Below are 26,591 nucleotides of genomic sequence, written 5' to 3' on the forward strand. Positions count from 1 at the left end.
AGTTTGGGGTTATTTTTCCTGAGTGTCAGGAAGATGCAACCACAAAAGGGGGATGCTGCAGCCACAAAAGGCAAGCCTGGCTGGAAACCCCTTCCACAAACCACAGATGTCAAAGCAGCCATTAAAAAGACAGTGTTATAAAGGGAAAAAAGGGAATGCAGACAACAGAAGTGCTAGAAAATGTGAAATGTAGGAAACTTGGAGATGAAAGGAAAATCCTTGAATGGCAAATTAATGATAAACTGCTTATTCTTTTGTTGTTGCTGCTGCTGTTTAGTTGTTAACCAAGAGAGATCTTAGGAACAAGGAGCAGATTAAACCCAGTTCTAATGAGGCAAACCCGAGAGCCCTCCAGCCCAGCTGGAATCCCGCCCAGACACACTCCTGGAGCAGGAACCTTTCCATCCATCCCGGGGGATATTCCCAGCAGCAGAGCCAGCCCAACCCCAGCAGGAGCCCAGGCAGAGGTGACACACGGGCCTGACCCATTTGGGATGAGCTTCCCACTGCTTCAAAGTCCAGGGTAGGACAAGGAGTCAGGAAAAGCTTCTACCTTCTGCCTGAGCTCAGGGCCTGAGCCAGGGGCTGACCTGGCCTTTGCTCTGGGCCAAGCAGCTCTTGATCAGCTCCCTGGTAATTGGGCAGGAATTAGAGGGCAGAGGGTACTGAATGCCAGTCTATGGGTTTTTTGGGAAGGTAAATCCTGTCCAGAGTTGCTTCCATTAAAGAGATTATTGTTATTAACGCAGCTGAAGAGGGCTAATGAGCTTGTGGATTTAGCAGGGCTAAGCAGTTAAAAGTTTAGAGCTAAACAGTCCCAAATAAATGATATTGCAGGGATTAGGGATTTACTAACAGTGCTCAAGGTCAGGAAAGCAGAGCTGGGGAGTGGGGCTGCTGTGTCTCCTGCCTTTGGGCCAGGAGTCACTGCCAGAGCACAGCTCTGGGCTCTGGAATCTCCCTCTGTGCCTTCACCTCTGCTCCCAGCATCCCAAACCGCAGCCCTGGGGCTCTCCCAGCTGCCTGCTCACCGCGCAGCATGGGAGGGGCTCCAGCAGCACCGTGCTCCAGGTGTGATCCAGGAATTGCCCAGGAGAGGGCACGGACAGCAGCCCAGCATTCCTTGGCTGCACTGCACATCCCTGCCAGGGCCCTGCTGATGGAAAGTCCCGATTTGTTTGGTGCATCAACACACAAAATATAGAGTTAGAAAGGAAGGAGGAATCCAGCAATGTTTCTTCTCCTCCACGAGTCATTCCTTGAGGAATTTTGGCACCACTGGAGCTCCAGAAGTTCATCTCTTCACTTCCACTGCACCTTCCCTTTTGGAAAACAGGATAAAAGGATGGTTTGGGTTGGAAGGAACCTTAAAATCCATCCCATTCCACCCCTGCCAAGGGCAGGGACATCTCCCACTGTCTCAGGCTGCTCCAAGCCCTGTCCAGCCTGGCCTTGGGTACTTACAGGGATCCAGGGGCAGCCCCAGCTGCCCAGCCCAGAGCTCCCTGCTCCATCCATGGGGGGTTTTGGTTATTTAGAGATTTTTATTGATTCCCGTTCATACTGGATCCCTTCCCTCTCTCCCACAGCTCCAAGACCTGTTGTTGAGAGAGAGGTTTTGTATCCCCCTCCCATACCCTCCACTCCTCCAAAGAGAAGGAAAATAAAATTCCAGGAGAACACTGGAATCCATGAGCTGTTTGCAGCCCAAAGAAACTCCAATTACCACACCTTTTGTCCAAAATTTCGCCAAATTAAATTGCAGCTTTATCAATTCTAGCCAGTGTTAATGTTAATAATCAAATTAAATGCAAGGCGAGTTTAATTAAGGTAAATGAAGGATTTCACTGGCAGCATTAAGAACATTTAAAACTAGCAAGAAGGGGAAAAGCCCGAGGAACACCCAGGGACTGAGTGTACCCTGGTGCCAGGCCCTTAAAACATAGAAAATACCCATTTTTAAGGTGGAAAATATTCATCAGGGGCTGGCTAATGGGTCTGGAGTCTGTTCTCAGGTTCACAGGGAAGTTTTGAGCTGGAATCTCCCTCTTGAGCAACTTCCCATCTCAGCTGAGTTAGTCTGCACTCAAATCTCTAACACCTCATTACCCATGACTAAAAGAATGGGATAAAAGAGGATTTTTCCAGGATACCATCAGCAGTTAGACTGTGGGTTCTTCATTCTGAAGCCATCAGAAAACATCTCTTCACTGGACCCATGAAGCTGGGAGTCAGCTCCTTCCAGAAGCTCTGGCTGCTCCTCAGAAAGCTGTAGAAGTCAGCCTGGAGGCACCTGTGGCCAAGTGAGTGAGGGACAGACAGCTCTCCAGGAGCAAGGAAACACTGAGGAGATACTTGGATTGAACATAGAAAGGAAAGTTTAAATAAAAAAAAAATAAAACAGAATAACACAATTTGCAAAAGACACCAAGATTTGACACAATGCCATTGGTTACATTCCCTTTTTTCCACTCGTTGTGTTCCTTTTTTGGGTTGTTTTTAACACCCTGCACTCCCCATTCCCCCAAACCAGGGGGATCACCCCATTTCTGTTCTGTAGAGGGGAAGTGGCTCCACGCTCACCTTATTAATTAAGATCCTTTAAATGACTCCACCTTTCCAAGTGTGGGGTTCTCAGTTACCACCCAATAAACAGAGCAGCCACTTCCTTTAAAAAGGCCAAGTGTTTATTTTTGTAGGGAATAAAAATACCTGCAATCCAAGAGAGACTCCGTGGGACAAACAGAGAGAAAGGACACAATTCTCCTCTAGACAAGATCAGCTTCAAGCAGTGCAGGAACCAAAGTGCCCCACAGAGCCCTCGGGGCACAAACTGGGGCTCATCCCCCACAAATGCCCCTCAGCAGTGACACAGACACAAACAGCAACAGGGACATTCCCAGCCAGCACTACACATGATTTTAGGGACATTCCTACAAGGATCAGGTTGGGGATGCCAAGGAAAATCCAGCCAGAGGATGGGATCCAGTGCTGAGTTACTCCAGTAGTTTCTGCTACATTAAATAGATGGAAACATAGAAATGATATAAAAACAACCCCTTGGTCCTGCCCTGCTCCTGCAGCTCCCAGGGGGTCACAGTAATTAATGTCATTAGCAAACCTGCCCTAACAAATGGCCCAGTTGGCTGCCTGGACCCAAGCACAGGCTTTACCATCCCCTGCTTCCTCAGCTAATTAATCAAGTGCTGCATGATAATTAAACAAAAATAGGACATTCAGAGCAGGTTCTTCCCCCAGGGAGTGCCTGGATGTGTGTGAGGGAGGGACAGAAACAGGAACAGCCAGGAGAGATCCCTATAAAACCAAGCCCAGCCCTCAGCACAGAGCAGAGGGGGTGGGAGGAGAGGAAAACCCCTTTGGAATGTGCCTGGATATCCAGCACTGCATCCTGCCAGCAAATTCCTCTGGGCTCTGAGCCTGCCCAAGGCCAGGTCTGCTAGGAGCTGAAGGAGCCTGGAACAGGAGCTCTTCCCTTTCCATGGCTTTTCTGGGGGTGCCTCAGCTTTGGGAACACCTCTGAGGGCTTTCTGCTCCCAGAGGCCATGGAAACAACACCCCCAGGGCTGCTCCACACCAACATTCCCACCTGGAGATCCTGTGGAGCTCTGGGCACCTTCAGCTCCTGTCAAATCCCACTCTGCAGGACTGAGAAAGCTTCCTGAAGCTTCCCAGCTGCCTCCAAGCCCATCTCCTCCTCCATCCCAGGCAGGATGGCTCTGGATCAGAGCAGGTGGACTTTTATTCCAAGGAATTAACTTGGAAAGGCAATCACTAAGCACAAGAACAGACCGAGAGTAAATCAGACCGAAAAGCTTTTACAAACTGCTTTTCCTCACCCCTAAAGAGGCCATGGAGAACTAAAACTATGGACAACCCAATTATTCCCACCTTTTCCCTGCAGAGCAAACAGCACCAATTGGATTTTCTCTCCCACAGGTGACAACTGCAAAAGAAAACCCCAATTTAAGAACCCACAGAACAAAGTTCACATTTAAGACATTTCAAATAAAGCTCCACAAGTCCCTCTTGTGCTTCAGAGTAGGAGTTTTAACACAGAATATGACAGGCCTACTACAAGGTTACACCTTGTTGTAGCACAGGAGACACTGGGAAAAGGCAGGAAGCCATGGAATGTCCTGGTGAAGCCATGGAACGTCCTGGTAAAGCCCTGGAATGTCCTGGTAAAGCCCTGGAATGTCCTGGTAAAGCAGGAGCAGCTCCAGAAAAGGGAGAGTTTTCCACTAGCAGAGCTCATCTGTAGCAAATCAGATCCCTCTTCCCTCCCAGTTCTCCCAGTCACAGGAATCCAAATGGAATGATCTGCACTGCTCCAAATAAAAGCAGGATTTCTGACCTCACAAAGCACGGCTGCTCCCCTAGGAATAAAGCAGTTGCAGAAACTTTCCCCAGCAGCAGCAGATCCCCAATAGCAGTTACAGCTTCTCCATTCCTTCCACACTTCCAGGGAGCAGAGGATGCTCCAGGATGCTCCAGGAGCAGGGAACAGAGCTTTCCTGGGCAGCAGAGAATGTGAGCAGGTATAGGATGCTCCAGAGGCAGGGAACAGAGCTTTCCTGGGCAGCAGAGAATGTGAGCAGGTCCAGGATGCTCCAGAGGCAGGGAACAGAGCTTTCCTGGGCAGCAGATCCCAGCTGAACTCAGGACACTGCAAGGCTCTGAGCAGCTCCTCACTTCTGCTCTTCAAACAGCCCAGAGCTGCCACCAAAACCAAAAAGCTTCTCTTTCATTGGTTTTCAAACCATGGGTTCATGGAAAAAGAGGAAACCCTGGAATCTTTTCCAGCTCCTAAATTCCAGCATCAGCATGAAAGGCTTTTAATACTCTGCAGCCTTGGCCTGAGCCTGTACACACAAACTCCAAGAGGTTTAAAATACATTAATTTTTGGGTTTGGCTCTGTTTTGCCACTGGAGTTAAAAACAGCAAGATTACTCCAAGCTTACAACACTAAGTAGTAACCTGTGGTGGTTGTATACACTTGTAGTAACATTGGAGTTTTGTGGAGACAACCTTCTTAGGAACAAGCAAAGATTATTAAACTCCTCCAATGGCAATTCCAAAGGCAAAGCACCATACAAACATTTCCGGGAGCCTTCTGCAAGCTGGATTTGTACAATAATTAACCAATGGCACCTTTAAGTCCTTCAGTAGTCAATCAAAACCCTCTCCCGTTTTGGATCTCTAGTGAAAATTAGAGAATTTATTAAAGATATTCCAAGAACTGAAGATCCATAAAATAATTGGTCCTAAAAAATGCCTGTCTTGGCTTCATGTCCCATTTTCTCTCAGATTTGGGGATGGATGTTGCCCATTCCCCCCTGGAAAGAAAAGACAGGGCGGATCCATCAGTCACACCTGGGTCAGTATTTCCAGGATTTAATTTTTCATCAATCACTCTTGTAGCTCCCACTCCTTCCTTGACAACAACTTCATTTAAATCTGACAAACCCTCAATACTCAAAAACATCCTCTTTGCCATTCCAGGCAGTGGAGAAACTCTGTGCTCTCTTTTACCTTGGATCTTTCATGTGCTTTATAAGATAGGTATTTTCTTACCCAGAACAGCCACTCAGGTTTTGGTTGGTTTTTGGACTCTGGATTTACCCAGTGATTTCACCATGGGTTAAAAGCACATGAGCAGAGTTATTGCACTTTCTGGTGTTACAATGGAATGTTTCTACTTTCACTGGAGATTGGGAAGCCTCAAATATTTTCAGTTGGCTTCCAAACTTTTTATAAAAGAGAAAAACTGATTTGAAAACTTAATGGCAGCACCTAATTGAAACAACAGCTTGAGAGCAGAGCAGCACCCTGAACAAAGCTGCACAGGGGGATTCTGTGCAATTCAGCACAGAACAAGGACAGTGGCACAGCTTTCCTGGGGAGGGGAATCCTCCAAGCCACCAAGGCCACACCACGATCTCAGAAACGTCCTCAGGCCTTGACCTTGATAAGCAGCACCCTGAGCTTATCAGGAACACTGGCTGCTCCCAGGGCTGGAGTACAAACTCCTGGGTTTAGCCACCAGCTCTGGAATCTGATTTTTCTTGCCTGAATAACAACCCAAGTGGAACACTTTTGTTATTGACCTTTCAAAGGAAGATATTGATCCAAATTGCAGTGAGGCTGGAAAGTGACTCTGATAAAAGCAATTCTCTGTAAAAACAGGGAACTTGAGGGGAATTTTTCCCAGGTATACACCTGCACCTGGTCCTTGGGGCTGTGCCAAAGCCAAAGCTGGGAATGCTGCCCTCCTGGATTATGGAGTACTTTGGATTTATGAGTTCAGCCTCTAAGGGAGCTCCTGTTGTGCTTATAGGGAATTCTACATAAACCCCTTGTTCAATTCCTTACCTGCTGATTCTCTGCTGATGAGTTCAAGTGCTGTTAATGATTCTCTGATTCCAGGAAACCTTTAGGCCTGAACTGTTGATAATTCCAGGGCTCAGTCTGGGAGGATGCTCCACTCTGAACCCTGTGACTCAATAGGAGAATCTCCCTCATTCCCTTTCATCCTGACCCTTTTCCATCCCCAGCCTCCACGCTGGTTGATTTTCATTTTAGATCGCTTGATTTTCTATTTTAGTTTTTCTCTCTATGCTTTAACCATTTAATGAGTAACAGAGTAAACCTTGCCAATGAATTTGGTCACACTTTTTTATATCAAACCTGCTTTTGCTGATACCTCTCCCAAGGATTCTTTGGGTGACCTTCAAGCACTCATTTGTGACACCCAATCCCTGGGAGAGAAGTCCTTGTTTCTTCCCAAGTTCATTGCCATGCGAGATACTGTTCATGAAACAGACATAACATCCCTAAAGTTCCCAGAATCTCAACATTCCCCAGAATCACTCAGCAAGTGATTTTATCATTTCAGGCCCCATTTCAATACTAGAACACAGCCCCATCTCTAATTGCTGTCTCATCAATGATTCCAGCTTGGCACAGAGTTACTCTCTGGCTTCAGTTTAACCAAGATCATAAAATAAGAGAGAAAAATTCCACATAAATGATCTACTGTCTTTCCTCATTTCCAATCCTCCCTCTTATCACAAAACCATGTGTTATGGGCTGGCTCTGCACTCCCATCAATAAAGGAGGGCCACAAAAGCTGGTTCTTCAAGAGGTCAGCTTGGGAAGAAGCTGCTGAACTCAGGGGAACAGCAAAAACCGTGGAGAAGCTGCAGCAGAAGAAAACCTCCTCACAAACACCGACTACAGACAGGACCAACAGCACACTGCACAAAACCTGCAGTGGCCTGGCTGGACAAGGACACAGTCTCAGAGAAGGCACAGGGGGTTTGGTTTTGTGTAACAAATATGCATAGGAAACAAAACATGAATCAGTTCTGCTACAAGGCAAGGGTCCATGCAGAGATTCATTCACAGCTAAGAAAGGTTGGGGTTTTTTTATCATTTGAAGACAGACTGATTTTTTTCTGGTTTTAAGATGACCTTGGACCACCACAGAGAACAGAGGGATTTGCATCCTTCCTCCTGCAGTTACTGCCCAGCTCCTCCAATGGAATTGGCAAGATTTCTTCCAGCCTCAAACAGCAGAGCTGGCAGGCAGCCCTAACCCTCAGAAATGCACGTGTTGCCACTGAAAGCCAAGATCCTAGGAATGCCAGGCAGGCTCCTGGCAGCTCTGCATCACCTGAGCTGCAGGAGATGTCCCCCAGCAGCTGCTCCCCCAGCCCTGCACACCCCTACTCACAACTCAGCTGCAAATGGGGGCTGCAGCAGCTCCCCAGAGCTTCTCCCAGCAGCTCCCAGAGCTCATCCCTGGTGCTGAGCCTGCTCATTCTCCCTGGAGGCTCCGAGATCCTGGGGCTGGGCTGGGCTCTCCTTGTGCTTCTGGTGCCCCAGGGAGGGGCCATTGCTCAGCACAGGGGCTGCTCCCTCTGCACAGTCCTGAGGAGGAGTTGGGGCTTTGGAAGCAGCAGCTCCTGCCTTGGGTAAGGTGCAGCCTTTGCTGGGCAAGGGGCCGTCCAGGATAGGGAGTTTCTGCACAAGTAAAAAGGCATAAAACGAAATAATTAATACCTAGATGCCAGAGAGGGACAAAAACCAGGTGTCAACACAACAACAGCCCTGTGGCACTGCCTCTTTTCCAGCTCTGAAATCCGGCACTGAAGTAGCTGGACGCAAATCCTCAAATGCCTGCCACAAACATCAGAAATACCTGGACACAGATCCTGCCATGTCTGACACAAACATCAGTGTCTCATTAAGAAAGCTGAAGTTCTCAGCATTCACATTACCCTAGCAAAGGACACTGATGTTCTTCTCACTGGTGCATTTTAAAAACTGTATTTTAATTTGTTTGGGTGTGTTTTGGGGTTTTTAACACACAGAGGTTTTGTGGGTTTTTTACCCAGCTGGTTGATTCATGTGGTTTGATTCATCTGTCATTTAGACTGCCTTGGTGTCAGTATCTCCTGACCTCAGCCAAATGATTCTGGCAGCCCCTGAAGAACAGGGACAAAACAAAGCTCCAGCACCTTGAAATAGCATCAACATGAGTTATTGTGATGCAGCTTTTAACAATGTACAGGACATACAGTATCTATGTTGGGAGTAAAAGAAGGATGGTATTCCCTCTGAAATGAAGGGCTGACCTGGATCCAGGCCCTACAATAGTGGATGGCAAAAAAATTCCCCAAAAAAACTCCACTCATATTTTTTAAACTAAAATTTTAACAGGATTCTTTTTCCTAGGAGAGATATGAAGAGGTATCTTTGCTTGCATTATTTTAAGATGTATTAAATAAATCTGCATGAATTGTCAGTATATTTACCTAATTTGATTTTATATGATGGGAAGATGGGAAATAAATGCCAATATTTAGTGGCTGATATTTATATTAAAATGCTTATATTATATATGTATAATTTATACATATATTTCTAGAATATATGTATAATGTATAATTTCTATATTTAATGGCCAATATTCATATGTTTATATTACAGATATGTATAATTTAATTTATTTAATGTATATTTATATTATATATTTATATAATATATAATGCATAATTTTAACAGCCAATATTTATATATTTATATATGTCTAATTTTACACAGTATATTTATATTTTCTATTTTTTATATATATATTTTATATATATTTCTATATATACTTATATATTTATATTATATATATAAAATACATGTGCAATTTCTATTTTTAATGGCCAATATCTACATATTTCTATTATTATATTTAAGAGATAAGATTATTATATTTAAGAGAATATTTATGTCAGTTAAGCTTTCCACACTCCCAGGGGATCTGCCAATATTTATATAATATATATGTATAATATTATACCATATATTTATATTATATATACACATATATTTATATTATATATAATATATATTTATATAATACATGTACAATTTCTATGTTAATGGCCAATATTTATATAATATATATGTATAATTCTACACCATATATTTATATTATATCTATTTATATTATATAGATAAAATACATGTACAATTTGTATTTTTAACAGCCAATATCTACATATTTCTATTATAATACTTATAAGTATGGCCAATATTAATGTCAGTTAAGTTTTTCTCACTCCCAGGGCATCTGCCAATATTTATGTAATATATATATGTATAATATTATACCATATATTTATATTATATATACATATCTATATATTTATATATAATATATAAATATATTATATATTATATATACTTATATAATACATGTACAATTTCTATCTGTAATGGCCAATATTTATATATAATATATGTATAATTCTACACCATATATTTATATTATATATATAAAACACATGTACAATTTCTATCTGTAATGGCCAATATCTATATATTTCCATTACAATATTTATATGTAAGGCCAACATTAATGTCAGATAAGCTTTCCACACCCCCAGGGGATGTGCCGCCCTGTGCCTCACATTTTCCAGCTCGGATGCGTTGTCCTCCAGTGTCACCTTCTGGCTCAGGCAGCTCAGCAGCTGGTCCAGCACACGCTGCTTGGGGTGCATGCCCTTGTCGAAGCGGTTGTACATGCCACACCAGAACCTCAAAAACAGGCAACAAAACCAACAGTCAGGGGCTCACTTGGACATTACTGCCAACAAATAGATGTTGGTTAATATTTTTAATAAATTGAGATTAGGAATTAATTTTAAAATCTGCCACAGCCTTGGATTATTAAATTCAGTAGCAATGGGTAATTTTTCTTCAAGTTAAAAAAACTGGCAGTAAATATTAGAATAGGATGAAAATACTTTTTTTTTTTTAATAGCAGATTTACTGGAAGCTTGGGCAGCTTATCTTTCACTCCTTAGTTTTCCCCCTGGTGATGACTCATATTTTATATTTTTCAGATTCTGTGCTGCTTTAGTGTGTGGGTCTGGGCTTCATATTATGGGATGGTGAACTCTCTTCACAGATTAGGGAGACAAAACAATTCCTTCTCTATCTGGGTACCAAGGACAAATTATCCAAATCTCAGGCTCAAGAGCACAAACAACGTGGGCTGAAGAGAGGAAAAACAAGCAGGATGGGACTTTGTGGGCTGGAGCTGGAATTGGACAATGAACTCCAAGGTGCAAATGGAGCAAAACTGATCACAGTGAGAGCCCCCAGGAGTGGTCGTGCATTTTGTGACCACTTTGGTTCATCTTGGGTGCAGCCCTGGCTGGACTCTGGTTCTGCCCAAGGTGGATCCATTGAGGAGATCCTTTGAATAAATCCCTGCTTTATTCTTTAGCTCCATCCAGCCTCTGCTCTGGGCAGCCTTCACAAGGCATCAGCCCAACCTCCCAACTTCCATTTGCACACACAGCACTTAAAATCCTGTTTTCATCCCCCTCTCTCTCAGCAGGGCCCAGGAGTGATGCAGAAACAAAGCCTGGGAAAAACTCTGAACTGGGCACCAAAATTCTTGCTTGAAAGACTTCCTTAATATACATTAAAAAGGAGGAAAATAGGAACTTTTCAAACACTTCAATGTGACAGAGCAAGCAGTCAGGGGGTGTGTGTGGTTCAATCTGAAGTTCTGCTTTCCCTTGCCTTTCCCCACCCTCTTTTCTCAACACCAAATTACAAATACTATTTTAAATTACGACATTTGAATCTATTTCACCTTTGCCCTGCACCTCTTAGTTTATGCCTGAGGAATGGAGGGGAAAAGTAAAACAAACCAAAAACAGTGCAAATTTATTTGATTTAATCTGAGTTATCAATGAAAGAAGTGTCCCACTCCTTCCCCTTCTTAGCTGAGCCACTTACTGGAAACTGAAAGGTAGAGTGTTTGGCTGGAGCTCTTTGTAAGCTGTAAAGCCTCTGTACAAAGGATTTCTCAACTCCTGCTTCCTCTGTAAGAGGAAAGGCCACAGGGAATGGGTCTTCTCAAAGATTCTGGCAAGTACAAAAAACATATGATCACTAAAAAAAGCAGCAAGTGGATTAATAACTGCAGCTGTTGGGAGCAGAATTAGATTAAGGGAGCTAAGAATTGGTTTTGTGCTGGATCTGATTGATCTCATAAGCACAGGATATTAAAATGGACACTCTCCTGTCCAGAAGGGATATCTGCAAGTTATTGTTGTGCTCCACACCAAAACATCTTTTTTGGGATATAATTAATATTCTTTTCTCCCATAGGTTAAGGGTAACATTGTCTTGATAAGTGCTTATGTCCCACAATCTCCAATTCCATAAAACACACCCTTTTCCAGACATTCCAAGGGATCTGTGGCCTGCTGGCTCCAGGAACCCCCAGCTCACCTGAGCTCCTCCCTCTCCTTGTGGCAGGTGCCCAGGAAGTTGCCAAACTGGCAGGAATAAACGTGGTCATGGATCTCCAGCAGGAAGCGCTCGCTGAACTCAAAGGAGCAGGGGAACTGCTGCATCAGCTGCCATACACACTCCACAAACTGTGTGAACACAGGGGACACCTCTTTGGGGTCCCCATCCAGGTGGCCACACCTAGAGAGGTGCAAAAAGCAGAATAAATCTTCTGTCACCCACCACAAAACGTCCCTTTGCCATCAGTTTTCTTCCAGGACAGGTTTACACCTTGAACTTGGCAAAGTCCTGAGAAAGTGGAGAGATCCTCTCCCAGGGATGGCTGCAGGAGAATTACCAGGTCTGCCTGGAGCACTGTGGATGGGACAGAGTGGGGTCACCATCCCTAGAAGTGCTCAAGAGATGTGTGGATGTGGCACTTGGGGACATGGGTTAGTGCTGGGTGCTGGCTCAACTTCATGATTTTTTTTTTCCCAACCTTTGTGATTCTGTGATTCCATGATTAGCACTCCTCAAATAATAGAATTTTACAGGTAGGAAAACACCTAGAATTCAACCCTTGATTTTATAAAGCAATAAAAACACAGTCATGAAATAGCAGCCTTAGCAGACCCTGGCTCTATGTCACCAATGCCAATATTTTCCCAATGCATTCTCCTCTTCATTTCAATTTTTCATGGGATCCCCTAAACCTGCAGACAGTTTTGGTTTCACTCCCCCCATGGGAACATGCCCCTCTCACCTGTGTGAGAACTTGTGGCCCATTGCAATCCACTCCTTTTCTACCAGGACCTGCAGGTTGAAAACAGGGATTAAGAAAAGAGCATTAATTTGGTTAAAAAAGGAAAATGAAACCTTTGCTGTTAAAGCCTAAAAAGCTGACAACCTGCTGACCCTATTGCTATAAATATATCCCCAGAAATCAATGGGAACTGTGATTTATAGATTATCCAGTTACCAAGGCAATGGCCCTGCTGGAATCAGAACTCATTTCAAAACTATCATTTTGAGAGAGTTTCTAAGTTGTTAAAATCATAATATATAAATATATTGAGCTCAAAGAATGAACAGCTTAATATTACACTGTGCTATTTAATCTGGAAAAGAGTGTTGTGATATTCAGCAAAATAAATCAGCAACTGGAGTTCAACAAATGCTTAACAGACAAAAAGAAATATATGAAGTACAGCTGCATAATGAGGAGTTCAGGATAAAATCTGAACAACTATGTGGCATTTTTTTAAATAGAAGCCTGTAGTTATTTGTTATAATCTGTTTTCCTTACAGATAAATAAGATAAAATAATCTGTTTTCCTTACAGATGTCTCACAAGGAACCACATGACTGAAGCTGCATCCATCATTACTTTGCTGGATCATGTCTTCAGATAATTCCTGCTATCATCATCCAGATTAAGAGGAGGAAGGCAGAAACTCACAACAGAGTTCTTAGAAAACTTCATTTAAATTGCTGTTTGAATTTTTCCATTCCTTGCCCTGCTGATGAATTCATTTAGGAATAACCCCATGTCAGGGGACTTGTGCCTACAAACCATGAGGACAGACAGGGATGTGTCTGTGTCACTGCTCCTGCTCCTGAGCGAAATCCTGTTCTCAGTTCAAGCAGGATTGTTCAGAGACAAAGCCCAGGCAGATGTTTCATGTGCTGATGGAATTTTAATTGTTAAAAGACTGCAGTATAATCCAGTAACAAAAATAGAAATCATAAAACCAGCATGGAATGCAAAGAAACAGTCCTGGCACTGAAAAAAGCAAAATCTGCATTGTTCTGATTTCAGAGATTCTTTCAAGGAGCTCTCCTGAGACAGAGCAACTCTTCAGGTATTAAACCAGAGATGAATGGAAAAGAACATCACAGACTGCCCTGAATTCATGCAGGGATGGCTGCAAATGAAGAAAAAGCCTGCACTAGAAGCAAACAGCCAAATGAAAATGAAATGGCTTTTTAAAAGGTGTGAAATGATGCAGATTTGACTGATGGACAGGGGACAGGGCTGGGTTCACCCAATTTCAAATCCCAGCAGAGAAGAGACTTGCAGGACAAACTCCTCCAGCACTTTTTGGTGGATTGCTGCCAGAGCTGCATCTTTTGTTGAGATCTCTCATTAGTGGCTGCCATGTAGACATTGCAGGAAACAAGGATGTGGGAATTGTCAATCAGTTGCTGCCATGCTGCTCACAGTAATTCCAGCTCGTTACAGAACCAAAGCTGTTTTATGTAGGTCACCTATACTTGTCCCGGCAAATGGCCTGAGCCCTTCCCGAGGGCCTGCTGGCACTGAAATTGCAGCATGTCCTTACCATGAAGCCTTTGAAGGTCCTGTAGAAGGGGTCCAGGAGGAGGCTGGCCAGGGAGCAGACCTGGGCCGTGCGGTCCCAGCCGTCGGAGCAGTGCACCAGCACGCTGGCCCTCTCCTCCCTCACAGCCTGCCAGGGACACAGCACAGAGCTCAGGGAAAGGCTGTCCCTCCCCTGCACCACCCCAACACCCCGGGGGAGTTGTGGTCATGCCTCCTCTGGCCTGTGGAAATGCACTAGTCCATCAAGAGAAGCCCCAGCTAGAGCAAAGTGCTGCAGAAGGCTGGTAAAAAACAGCCCCCGTGATCTCTGGAAGGCCAAGGATTCCCAGGCTCTTCCTCTGAGGAAAAAATTTGGTGGATGAGTAAAAAACAGTTGGACACCCATGGCTTAGAACTTCAAGATAAATTAGAAGAGTTGATCCCAACTTCCCCCCATCCCATCACTTTTTGCCACTTAGGGCAGGAGGAGAAATAAAAGTTTCTGGCTCATGACATGGGCAAATTGTGAGAGACAACCAATGTTTACTACTCACTCCTCTCACCACACACTTCCTGCACACCCTGTACTACTCCTGAGTGACTTCCTTCCTTCCTTCTCCCTGACCTGCAAAGCCACCAGCTCTGCAGAAATAAGGACTGTGTTGAATAATCAAACTTAGTGCCCACATCACATCAAACCAGGAAAAAATAAAACAGTCAAAACAATCCCTCAATTCAAGCAGAGCAGTGGATGAATAACGAGCACAGGGTCAGTTGTTTGCACTGCTATATAGAAAGGTTTATAAAGGTCATTTATTCACATTTTGTGATCTTATGTTTCAAATGAGCTCTAATAAAGCCCTGGTACAATACATGACACAGGACTTTACACTGGTATTTGCCCAGCAGCTGCATGACCCAACATTTTTGGAGAGATTAAGCCAACCTGAACAACACCTTCTCTTCAGAGCCACCTTCCCAACCTTGCAGCAGTCCCCAGCACAGCAGGAGGCACTTTGGAATGCAGCTGGAGAGCAGCTTTACCTTGGCCAGGAAGACACCTGCATCCATCACAGCCTTGATGTGCCGTAACCAGCCCGAGTTCTCCAGCCCCGTCAGGAAATCGCTCATGGAGGGGGACTTCATCTCACACACTGGGAGCACACACAGAGAGTCAGAACAGCATCCCCTGCACCTCCTCATTATCCCCCTGAAAATTTTAACTGCTTGCAGCAATATCCTGTCTAAAGGACACACTAATGGTTGTGTATCTAAAATTCGTAACTAAAAAATCACTCGTTTTCCGAGAATTTGGGCCTCTGGAAATCTCTTCCTTCTCTTTGTTTAAATGGTAACTCATTATTTATTCAGCTGTGTTTCTTCCAGCAGTGAGCTGTAACTTCACCCTAAATCACCACTACATCTACAACCACTCACTCACTTCCCAAAGATTTGAAGTTATTTCTCTCTAATTTAGAGACAGAAATAACATTTCTTGAAGGCAACTCAGCTGCTCTAATGAAATCCAGCACAGAAAACACTTAGAGCAATAAAGTTTAGAACAGTCCATAAGCCCCAGTGAACGAGATTTTATCACTGTTGGAGAAGAACATGGGAGCAAGCAAGTTTTTATTCTGCCTCTTCTCCCACCACAAAATAAATCTGCCAGGAAGAGGCAACTGAGGACTCAGAGTTGTGATCAGGTCACTCTTTTGGGTGGGAGCAGTCCCATTTTTGTCCAAGATCACCATGGATCCTGCAGGGCCACCCAGGAGCACCAATTACCCAACTGTTTTGAAAAAAAATTATCATTATGGTGGTTATTAAAATATTAAACTCCTATTTTGGATGACAGCACATGAATTGCAAAATTGTCCAAAATTCTATCAATGAAACTCTGGGCCTCATTACCCTCTTGATCCCCAAAGCTCAGGTGACTCTTTCGCCCTGCTTTGCATTCTTCCCTATGATCACAATGAGCTTAATTACTCTGCATTTTCATATATTTATATATTAAAACATTAATACATTTTAAAGGAGTTTGGTTAAAAGGAATCAGAAATAAATGAAAATTTAGAACTAAGTACGTATGAGACTCAAGTCTTTGGAAGATCATGCATTTCAACTCAGAAATACTGTTAATACTCCAAATATAGCAAACCCCAAAAAGCATTTCTGAACAACCTCTGTAGGTTTTCTTTCAATAACTCATGAAGCAACAATCACTGTCTTAGCTATAAAATGTAATATTTCCCTAACCTTTTTCTATTAACTTGGCACATTCATCAAGGAATGCTTTTAGTATTAGTTGCAATTTTTGAACCACTATAAAATCAAGCACAAGAACAAAGAAAATGTCAAGCAGGAAAGCATTTTAACAGCATTAATACTTTCAGCCACCTGAATGCAGCAAACAAAGCAAGATGCTGACTTTGCTTCCATCAGAACACGTTTGTACATGGAACATTTGGACATTTGGCAGGAAGTTCTGTCCAGGGGGGTAAGAAAGACAAACCCCTCCCAGGGCTGTACCCACCTTCCAGCAGTTTCTGCAGGCTGCTCCTCATCACATGGATGTTCTCGATGCCAATGAATTTAAAACGAATGTTTTCATAATTATCTTCATTCTCATAGCCCTTCCCAGCAGCTCTGTTGGCCATGGCATTCAACTGGCAATTCAAGGAGCAGAAGAGAAAAGAAAGAGAAAATCACAACAAAATTCAGAGAGGCTGTTTTGCAAGTCCTTTGTTTTTTGTTTAAACCTCTCAGAAAATGTACTGGACAAAGCTGTTACTCAGCTGTAGTTCTCCACCTCCCAGACAGTTCTTTCAGCTATTTCATTAAAATTACTGCAGTTCATTAGTCAGAGGCTCATTAAAACCTGCTTACGGTAGTATAAACCCCCTGTTTCTGCTATCAGAGACACTAAACCTGCCCTGTGAGTTTACCTAAAGAAATTCAGACAGGCACAGGAAAGCAATTTTATCATTTTTACATACATGGTGGTATAGAAATAGTAAGAGAATCCCCAATTTTCACAAACATACACGCACAGAGGAAATTAAGCCACCTGAGGGAAACATGGAAACATTCAAGTTGAGCAGAAAGAACAAAGCAACTGCAAGAGAGAAGCAGAAAATAAGCCACTTGCTCTAACAATCCCCAAACCAGTTCAAGAGCTAGCAGGACAGCTTTGGTGGGGACAGAAAACAGTGCAGCTCAACCTCCCCAACCCTTATCAATTTGGGCAGCTTTTGGGAGAGAAGAGTCAGATATGGTGCAGACAACTTTAGAACTGTAAAATAACCCCAGTGCCTCAGTTCTGCCAGAGTGGGACAGGTTGGCTTAGAAGGAGAAGTGTCACCAGTTAAAAATTCTCCCCTTGTCACCAAACACTTTAGCACAAATTGACACCAATGAAGGATTTCAGTGGCACATCTCTGCCACTGGCAGCTGTCTGTACCAGAAGAACTGCAAATATCTTTGCAGAACAGGGGATCTCTAGGAAATGTCACACTAAAAGTCAAAATACACACTGGAGCAAGATGTGAAACACTCCCTACTCTCCCCCAAAAGACTTTTTCTTTCTTCCCCTTGCCATAGTTTAACTAAACTTGTAGTTTATATAAAATAGAAGTTTATGTAAATAACTGCAAGATCTGAACAGTGAAGCAGGTTGTCAGAAAGCTCAATTTTCAAATAATCAGAGCAATTAAATCTTTGCATTTAAATAATTGTGTGTTATGAAAACCCTTGTGTTCTAATTGGCTTCTAAAAAGACTCCTAACCCATATGTTTACAAGAGAATCATTAGAATTGGTTTCTAAGATCAGTTCCTCAAGATGACAGTCATTAAAATTTTCATTTTTCAAATATTTCCTTTCAAATAAACCTTCAGCTCTCAAGTTCTAGCCCCAAATAGCGGGGCTGAGTTGTATTAAGCTCCATCATGAATCTTATTTTTAAAAGGAAAAAAAAACAAAGGGAGGGATTGCTTTTCACAGCTCCACTTCCTCCCAGATCTGCCAGTAAAAGCACCTCAGCCTTGTGGAACTGGATCCTGAGGCTTCTCTCCAACTCCACTTCCAGTTCTCTCTTTTATCCTTTAGGACTCTGCAGGGAAATGCTTCACTGTCCCAGCCAGGTTCACAACTGTCAGTTCCATCAGGTCATCCTGAACAAAACCTCAAACCCAGGATACTCCAGGAGGCAAAAATCCTCAGGATCACTTCACATTCCAGTTGTACACCCTGAACCAGGAGCTCAATCCCACATTCCTGCTGCAGGACCGACCCAGAATTGTGACAGAATGAACTGGAAACAGCACTGCAGACCCAGACAAGAGATTTAAAAGCAGCCCAGAGCCCATGGAGGTACCTTTGGCCTCGTGTCTACAACATACATGAAGGGGCAGCCAGGGTTGGCCTCTCGGATGGCCTGGAGCATCTGCTCGTCCTCCAGGCAGCGCGCGCTGAACCCAGCCAGGGGCTGGCTGCAGCGGCACAGGGCGGCCTGCAACACACAAAGAGTCACCCGGGCTCCACTGTCCTCCTCCTGCCCCAAAGCCCTCTGGCCTCACAGCTTCAGCCTCTCCTCCTGCCCCACACCCCACAGAGTCACAGCTGAACTGTCCTCTGTGCTCCTTACGAGGAGCTGCTGCTGTGGTGGATGCACACTGGGACATTCCACAAAGCAACAACTTTGGGGAACTTGGAGTAGTGAACTTGGAGGGTGAGGAGGCTCCACCTGCTCTGCCTGATGGTCACCACTCCAAATGTCAGCAGTTCACAGAATCCCAGAATGGCTGGGTAGAAAGGATCTTAAAAATACCTCATTCCATCCCCTGCAATGGGCAGGGACACCTTCCACTGCCCCCAGGTGCTCCAGAGCCTGGTCTTGGGCATGGCCAGGGATCCAGGGGCAGCCACAGCTGCTCCAGGCACCCTGTGCCAGGGCCTGCCCACCCTCCTAGGAAACAATTCCTTCCCAATATCCCATCCATCCCTGCCCTCTGACAGTTTAAAACCATCCCCACTTTCCCTGTCATTATGCTCCTGTATAAAAGTCCCTCTCCCTCCTTTCCATGAGCCTCCTGAAAGTACTGGAAGGCAGCAATTTCTCCTGTTTTCCATTTGGTTTCTATTTCCAAACCATTCTTCTGAGTTTTCCTTATCAGTTGTTGCTGTTGCACATTCAGGGCAGCACTAGGTGTATTTTAAGGAAATTTTATTAGTTTCCAGCACAACTCCAGGCAGTGCCCAGGTCAAGGCACACTTCCTCAGGAAAACAACAATTTGGCTGTGACTGAATTTTCCTAACATCAGCATCTAAAACACTGCTGAGGCAGCAAAGTTTACAAATTTACATTCTAGTCTTCTCCGGAAAAAAAAATGAAACCTTCACTTATTCTGAACTAGTGGGGATTTATTTCAGGGTGATTCCTCCTCTTAAATACTAAGAAAATCCAGCCAAGTCAACATATAACTTGATAAAACATTATTCAATATAGCTAAAGAGGAGATTAAAAAACCCCACATCAGAAGGAATTGCTGAAAGCTGATTACGAAAAAAATCCGAAAAGGAAGCTTGGAAAGTCTGTGCTTTTGGCAGAGCTCTGGATGCATTCCAAGTGTTTGCCTTCAGCTCATTCTGTGACTCAGAATGAAAGCCATTAAGAGAAGTACAGTTCTCAAAGGCCTCACATCTAATAATTTTCTTATTCTTTCCTTTCATTAGAAGGGAATTGGACAAAAAGGAGAGCCCTCATTCCCCCCAAGCAGCAGGCAGTGAAGCACTAACATTGTTTTCCTTGTATAAGTAAGAAAGCACCGGAATCCGCCCTCGGCTCCTGAACCTTGAACTTCCCATCACCACAGCCTTGGTGGCAGCTCGAGGCACCACGATCTCAGGAGGGTATGTGCTGCAAACCTGAGAGAGAACAGAGAAAAAAAACCCAGATATTGCTCCTGAGCACTTCAAAATTAATGAAAAATTCATCTTCAGCTTATTAGGTTACAAGGTATTCAGGAAAGCAAGGCAGGAAACAATCAGCTCTGCAGCTGAACCTAAAAACTAGACTGCACAAAGCAGATTCAAAGAAGTTCTTTAAATCCAGAAATGTGATGGAAGTTTCTAAATTAAATTCACAGAGTAGGTTGGGTTGGAAGGGACATTAAAGCTATCCCAATGCCTGCCACGGGCAGGGACACCTTCCACTATCCCAGGCTGCTCTAAAGCCCCATCCAACTTGGCCTTGGACACTTCCAGAGATCCAGGGGCAGCCACAGCTTCTCTGGGAATTCTATTCCAGGGCCTGCCCACCCTCACAGCCAAGAATTCCTTTCCACAAAAGATAAATTAATTCAATTTAATAAGCTTTCTCTAAATGTTATGCAACTTGAAAGGCACTTCCAGCACTCAGGTTGAATCCTCAGAAAGCAGCTGCATCCTTTCTCCTCAAACAAGCACAGTCTTTGCAGCATGGACTTCAAAGATAAGCTGCTCTCCAAGCCTGGCTTTACATCAGGCCTGACAATTCTAAAACACAGGCTGGAAACTGTGAGGAAACTCTAAAGAACCTGAGAGTTCCACTGCAGCAAGCAGAGCCTCTGAGTGATTAATGATTTGAGATGGCCACAGCAGCTACTGGAAACAGCACCTCTCACATCAGAGCTCAATTCAGGCCCCCACAGGCAGAGGCAGGTAAAACTGGCAGTGACCTCTGACAGCACAAGCTTGTATTTCTTCAACCCACAGCTTAAAGTAAAGAAAGTTACCAGGGAAAGGGATTCAGGGTTATAAATATGTTGGTGTCTTCCTTGGAGTTGCTTGCCTTGCTTTTCAACAGCCGGGTCTAACTGCACACAGCCCCAGAGGAAACAAAAAGGGAAACAATGTGGAGCAGGATTTTGAACAAGCTTGCTGACAAATGCTTTTGTTTCATCTTGTTTAGATCCAAGTTGGCCTTTCAGGGAAAATAAGAAAATAACAGCAGCAGGCAGCTCAGACTGAAATGACAGAGGGCCCTCAGGTAGCAGAAGATCCAACTGAGAAAGCAAAAAAAACTCTGTTTTCCACTGCTGTTTTTCCCTTCCTTCCTTCTTTCCCTAGTCCCTCTCCACTCTGCCTCATTTCCCACCAATCCAAACTGCTGCTATTTCCTTCTCTCCTCCACATCTGTCCCCAGCCAGGTGGGACAGGCCTTGGAAATACCAAAAGCAGCTCAGGGTACTTGAAACTTTGCCTAACAGATGGGTTGACATTTCTGCAGAAAAACAAGGCTCCCTTGCCAGGGGGATCAAACACAACATGGTGACTCTCCTGGAGCATCATCATCTGCAACTCCCATCAAGATGATGTGCTTTGACTCGGAGCTCCTTCCTCCCCAGAGGTAGCAGCAGAGCTGTCATTAATAACAACAAGGAGATAGTGCATGGAATGGCTCCTCTGGGCAGGAATTACCTCATAGTCCTTATTAATATCTGTTATCTCCCAGGAGTCGTTAGGGATTCCCATGCGCTGGTAATCCAACTTCAAATCAATCAGTTTCCATCCCATCTCCCGGCTCTCTTTGGACATTTTAGGATTGTAAGAGAAAGCATAAAGTTCTTCGGGTTTCACTGGGAAGGAGAAAGAAAAAGATCAACAAGTTAGAGATGCAAAGACATCCAGGGAGGCCAAAACTTCTGGAAAGCAATGACTGAGTGCTACAGAGGAGTATTCAAAGTATTTAAGACTTCTCAGCCTTTTACAGATTTTTGGTTTGGGATAGTACCAAGTGCTGAAATTCATCCTAAAATCCTCAGGAATTTCCAATACTCAGTTCCCAAACACAGGGAGATACATTAAGTCTAAGGAAATGTTTTAGCCCAAGTTGGAAGAAGTAATTTCTCCTAAGATAATGATTTTGTCCTGAATTCCTGTATGTAGTAAGCATGTTAGATGGGATTTATATCATAGCCATTAAGCCACACATGAAAACATGGATTAAAAGTTCTGTTTTCTGTGGAAAGTTCATACAACAGCTCCTGCACACCTCTAAGGTCATGGCTCAGCAACAAATTCTGAGACTGGAAAACTTGAGGGATGTCTGGAATATTGTTGTCAGCCCAACAAAGGATTCAGACTGGCCCATTTACCACCCCAACCTCTTTCCCTCTCTTCACAAAATGCAAATCCAACCAACAACTCATCCAGCTGATTGCCAAGGCAGCTCTAGAGACAGAGGGAAACCTTTCAGAGGCTGATAAAGCAGCTGGGTACTGAGCAGGTAACTCAGAGCTGTCCATCACACATGTGCAAATCACCAGTAATGATGTGCTCTGCCAAAAATCCATGAAAGGAGCACACTCAGACATCTTAAAACAACAAAAATGCACTGTTACAATCCAGAAGCAGAAGAAAAGAAAGAGCTACAGCATTTAGACAGTTAAGTAGAGACCAAAGGAAACTGGTGTAAGCCCCTGCAGTGACACCTCCTGCGCTTCAGGCACTACCCAAACCTCCAATTTTTGAAACCCCAAAGAGCAGTGATAGCTTTTAAATGTAACACCACAAACCTACCAGCTACAGCATCACAGGCAGAATTTCAGAACTAAGAAAACTCCAAAAAGCACAAGGGGTTGCTGGGAGTACACACAGGCCTTAATATCAAATTGAAAAACATCTAAACTCAGCAAAGCACATTTCTCCTACAGGATTTCCAGCCCAGGCCTCCTTGCTGTGAAGGCCAGCAAGAAGTTGCCTGGTGCCATTAATTCCCCTCCCTCAGCCTGGTGACACCATCACAAATTGCAACTACAAATGACAGCCTTGTAATAACACAACTCCAAATACAGGTTCCAGCATCCCAAAAGCAGAGGCTGCCAGAGGCAGAAGCCAGGTAGGAGCTCAGTAGAATGCTGTCCTGCAAGAAAAGCCTGAAGATTCATCCATGCTGGAATAAAAAGCTGGAGCTAGAAGAGAACACAGGCTTTTGAGGGTGTCTGGCTCACACTGCAAGAGTGACTCCAAGTCAGGGCAGGGTGAAGCACAGGCTTCACTGAGCAAACACAGCAGAGCAGCCTAACCACGCTGCTGGAAACACAGCCAAGATGCCAATTTGTGGGATTTGGGAATTCTGTGAATGCCTGGATCAGCTGGAAAGGGCAGAACTGCACACAGCCAACAGCTGGGTGACACAAGGGACTGACAGTGGCCAGGTTTGGGATATGAACTTTACACAGCTCTCCAGAAGTTCCTCATGGGAGACCACATCACTCCCACAGCCAGAGAGTGACAGAATCACAGAGAGGTTTGGGTTGCCCACAGCTCATCCAGTGCCACCCCGGGACACCTTCCACTGTCCCAGGCTGCTCCAAGCCCCAGTGTCCAGCCTGGCCTTGGAACTTCGAGGGATGCCACGGCTTCTCTGGGCACCCTGTGCCAGGGCCTCACCATCCTCACAGGGAAGGATTCCTTCCCAATAGCCCACCTAACCCTGCTCTCTCAGTGTGAATCCATTTCCCCTTGTCCTGTCACTGCAATCTCTCACCATCTATCTTGGCTCCCAAGACTGTGTTAGTTTGGAAGCAAATGTCCTGCTCCACAGAGCTCAGCTCCCTGCGCCCTGCCATTGTCTCTGGTGCTGGAAGCTGATTCTGATCCCACTCCCTCCCTCCCAAACCCAAGCGTGGGACAGCAGAGCTTTCCCAGGGCTCAGCTTGGAGCATTCCAGAGATTCCCAGGACACATTCCCAACCCCAGCACCTGGCTGGGAGAGCTTCAGCAGGGAGGTGAACACGTCGTGGCAGTCCCTCTCCTGCCCAATCACAAAGTGAGCCACGTGGAAGTTCTTGCAGTGGATGAGCAGGGGGTACCCAGCTGTGGTCAGGGGCAGCTTCTCCACACTGGAGATGTGGTGGTGCAGGATCTGGAGAAAAGGGAACAAACATCATTTGTCACTCATAAAGCTGTGGGCAGTGCAAGCAGGTAGGAAATTTTTCTAATACAATCAGCTGTTTATGCTTCCTGCAGCTAAGGAGCAGCAGGAAATGAGTTTATTGGTGACATCAAACAAACTGCAACCAAAACCCAGGGAACTAAAGCAGGACTGAAAAACCAGAGATTTACAAAAATTGCTTTCAGAGACAGATGTGCAGCTCAGTTTACCTGGTGCACTTTGCTTTCCTTTCACCTCCATATGAAATATATTCTGTCATTCCCATTTCACTTTAGAATTAACAAAACAGGCTCATTTCAGGATAAACCTGCACTTCTAAAAGCTGCAAATTCATGTTTAATGGTCTTGTATTTGAGTTTTAGATACAAAATTACAGAAGTTTTTTACATTCCTTGAACTGACACCAATTCCATGAGTGAACTCTATCAAGTCACATCACCATTGTGCTCATTTCCTTCCAAACCAGCTGTTTTTGGAAAGCACTTGGTATTAAAATGCTCTAAAAGACCACTACAGCTCTGGAATTCCCAAACCTGCTCATTCTGAAAATGAGAGCATTAAGTTCCAGGACAAGGGGGAATGGCTTCCCACTGCCAGAGGGCAGGGATGGATGGGATATTGGGAATTAGGAATTGTTCCCTGGGAGGGTGGGGAGGTCCTGGCACAGGGTGCCCAGAGCAGCTGTGGCTGCCCCTGGATCCCTGGCATTGCCCAAGGCCAGGCTGGAGCACCTGGGATAGTGGAAGGTGTCCCTGCAGGGGATGAAATGGGACAATCCTTCAAGTCTCTCCCCAGCCAATCCATCCTGTGACCTGAAGCAGCTTTTCCGGTGTGTTTGCAGCCCACCATACCCATGTTTCCTTCCTGACTTCAGCAGAGGCATCCACGTAGATCAGGTGTGTGGCTGTCAGGTACAGAGTCCCGCTCGCTGCCTTCCTGCTGGCATAGCGATCCAGCAACTTCACGTTTTCCACCTGCAGCAGGAACACAGCATGAGAACACCACAGAATCCCAGGACTGCCAGGCTGGAAAAACCCTCTGGGACCATCGAGTTCAGCCTGTGCCTAATTCCCACCTTGTCACCCAGCGCACATCCACTTGCTCCTCAGACACCCCCAGGGATGGGCACTCCAAACCTCTCTGGCAGCCCCTCCCAAGGCCTGACCACCCTTTCCACTGAGAAATTCCTCCAAGTCCAGTTTTGATGGAAGCACTGACTAAACACCTGTTGAACTCCATTCTTTCAGTTTCTAATACACAGCTCATGAAGCAAGACAGAAAAAATTTTATGTCCCCTCTGCAACACCAAGCCAGCCTTACACCATAAACTCAAATTATTTCTCCAAGAATTAAAGCCATTAAAGGTTAAGCAAACAGCTGTGGTTCAGCACCAGCAAACCCTAACAGGATTACTGGATTTGTAGCCAAGATGATCGCAGTTTGTTACTGTGTGAGGCTGCAGAAATAGCAAGACAAAGAACTGCAAAGGAAAGGCTTGCCAGTGCTCAGGGTGATCAACATGTTGCTCTGAAAGGAACAGCCGTCTCCAGTCTGACTTCCCACTGCTCATTCCCTGTTAGTAGCTACTTCTAACTCACTTCCTGGCCTCCAAGAGTATTTCATAAACCACACCAAGCTAATTAATAAAAAACAGCTTTAAAGAACTCAGCACAGACATAATAAATATGTTACAACACTGGATTGATTCTTCTCCTGGCCTATTTGCTACCTAATGAATGCAGATAGAATTTTTCTTTCACTGTTAAGCAGAAATAATAAGAAAAAATAATTGGATGGGCAATGATAACAAATGTTTTAGCAGTAAATGATAGATTAGTTCTGGGTATTGAAGGTGCGAGCTTCCTTGTATCTCAAGTACACATGGAAAATCTCAGCAAATAAACTGGAGAGCTGAGGCCTGGGCTCGGTGTCCTCTGGCAGGTGGTGTTTTTCAGCAGATATAACTATCAAATACAATATTGCCCTTTTCAGGGCACTACAGACATGCAGGACCAGCAGAGCACCTCAGAGCAGGGGGTAAAGAGCATCCCCAAACTAACGTCCTACAGAATAAAACGAGTAACAATAACCTTCACTGCAGCGAAGGATAAAATTAAATTATCAACTGCTGCCCGAATAAATGCAATTCCTTTTAGTACAGCATTCCCGGAGCCCCTGTTTGACTTAATTCAATGGGGGGGGGGGGGGGGGGAAAGCCCCATTTGGTTCACTCCATGGGACTGAGAGGAATCTCCGCGCTTTGACAGAAAGGAAACATTCCGGAATCGCCCCTAAACCACCTGGGGCTCTGCCCACCACTGCAACCCCCTCCCCACAGAGCGCCGGAGCCACCAACACCTGCGGACCGCCGCTGTGACCCCCCCACCCGCAGCCCCGAGGGCCGTTCCGCGGCGGGGGAGCAGGGGGAGCAGGCCGGGGCCGCGAGGTTACCTTGGGGGTGCTGATGTGCTCCATGGCCGCCCGGCCCCGCCGTGAGGGGC

The 26,591-nt window shown here is 44.8% G+C and overlaps 1 protein-coding gene across 4 annotated transcripts; it reads right to left on the reverse strand.

Annotated features, from left to right (window-relative positions):
- Nucleotides 1-2,283: 2,283 nt before the first annotated feature.
- On the reverse strand, nt 2,284-26,591 carry MTMR8 (myotubularin related protein 8). 4 transcript variants are annotated; one of them, XR_008433383.1, is made up of 15 exons: nt 26,542-26,591; nt 24,942-25,064; nt 23,898-24,060; nt 21,612-21,769; nt 19,950-20,078; nt 18,528-18,662; nt 16,687-16,819; nt 15,195-15,304; nt 14,173-14,298; nt 12,594-12,643; nt 11,831-12,031; nt 11,333-11,461; nt 9,991-10,117; nt 7,758-8,047; nt 2,284-2,354 (listed from the first exon to the last, which is right to left on the reverse strand). XR_008433383.1 is itself a non-coding variant. In XM_053955518.1 (14 exons), the coding sequence occupies exons 1-14, from the start codon at nt 26,563-26,565 to the stop codon at nt 7,820-7,822; spliced, it is 1,836 nt and encodes a 611-aa protein (XP_053811493.1). In that variant the 5' UTR covers nt 26,566-26,591; the 3' UTR covers nt 4,384-7,819. The 4 variants fall into 4 exon arrangements, 2 of the variants coding, with proteins under 2 accessions (XP_053811493.1, XP_053811494.1); XR_008433382.1 differs by lacking the exon at nt 2,284-2,354 and adding an exon at nt 6,439-6,515; XM_053955518.1 differs by lacking the exon at nt 2,284-2,354 and having other exon boundaries at nt 4,384-8,047.

Source organism: Vidua chalybeata, chromosome 14, assembly GCF_026979565.1.
Source record: "Vidua chalybeata isolate OUT-0048 chromosome 14, bVidCha1 merged haplotype, whole genome shotgun sequence".
NCBI lineage: Eukaryota > Metazoa > Chordata > Aves > Passeriformes > Viduidae > Vidua > Vidua chalybeata.

Bases quoted from the DNA above. Each gene is read 5' to 3' on its own strand.
- MTMR8 (XM_053955518.1), bottom strand. From the start codon at position 26,565: ATGGAGCACATCAGCACCCCCAAG. The intron at 24,061-24,941 runs GTATGGTGGGCT...CCTTTTCTCCAG, and splicing joins AAGTCAGGAAGGAAACATGG to ATCCTGCACCACCACATCTC. The intron at 15,305-16,686 runs GTGGGTACAGCC...GTGTGCTCCCAG, and splicing joins CCTGCAGAAACTGCTGGAAG to TGTGTGAGATGAAGTCCCCC.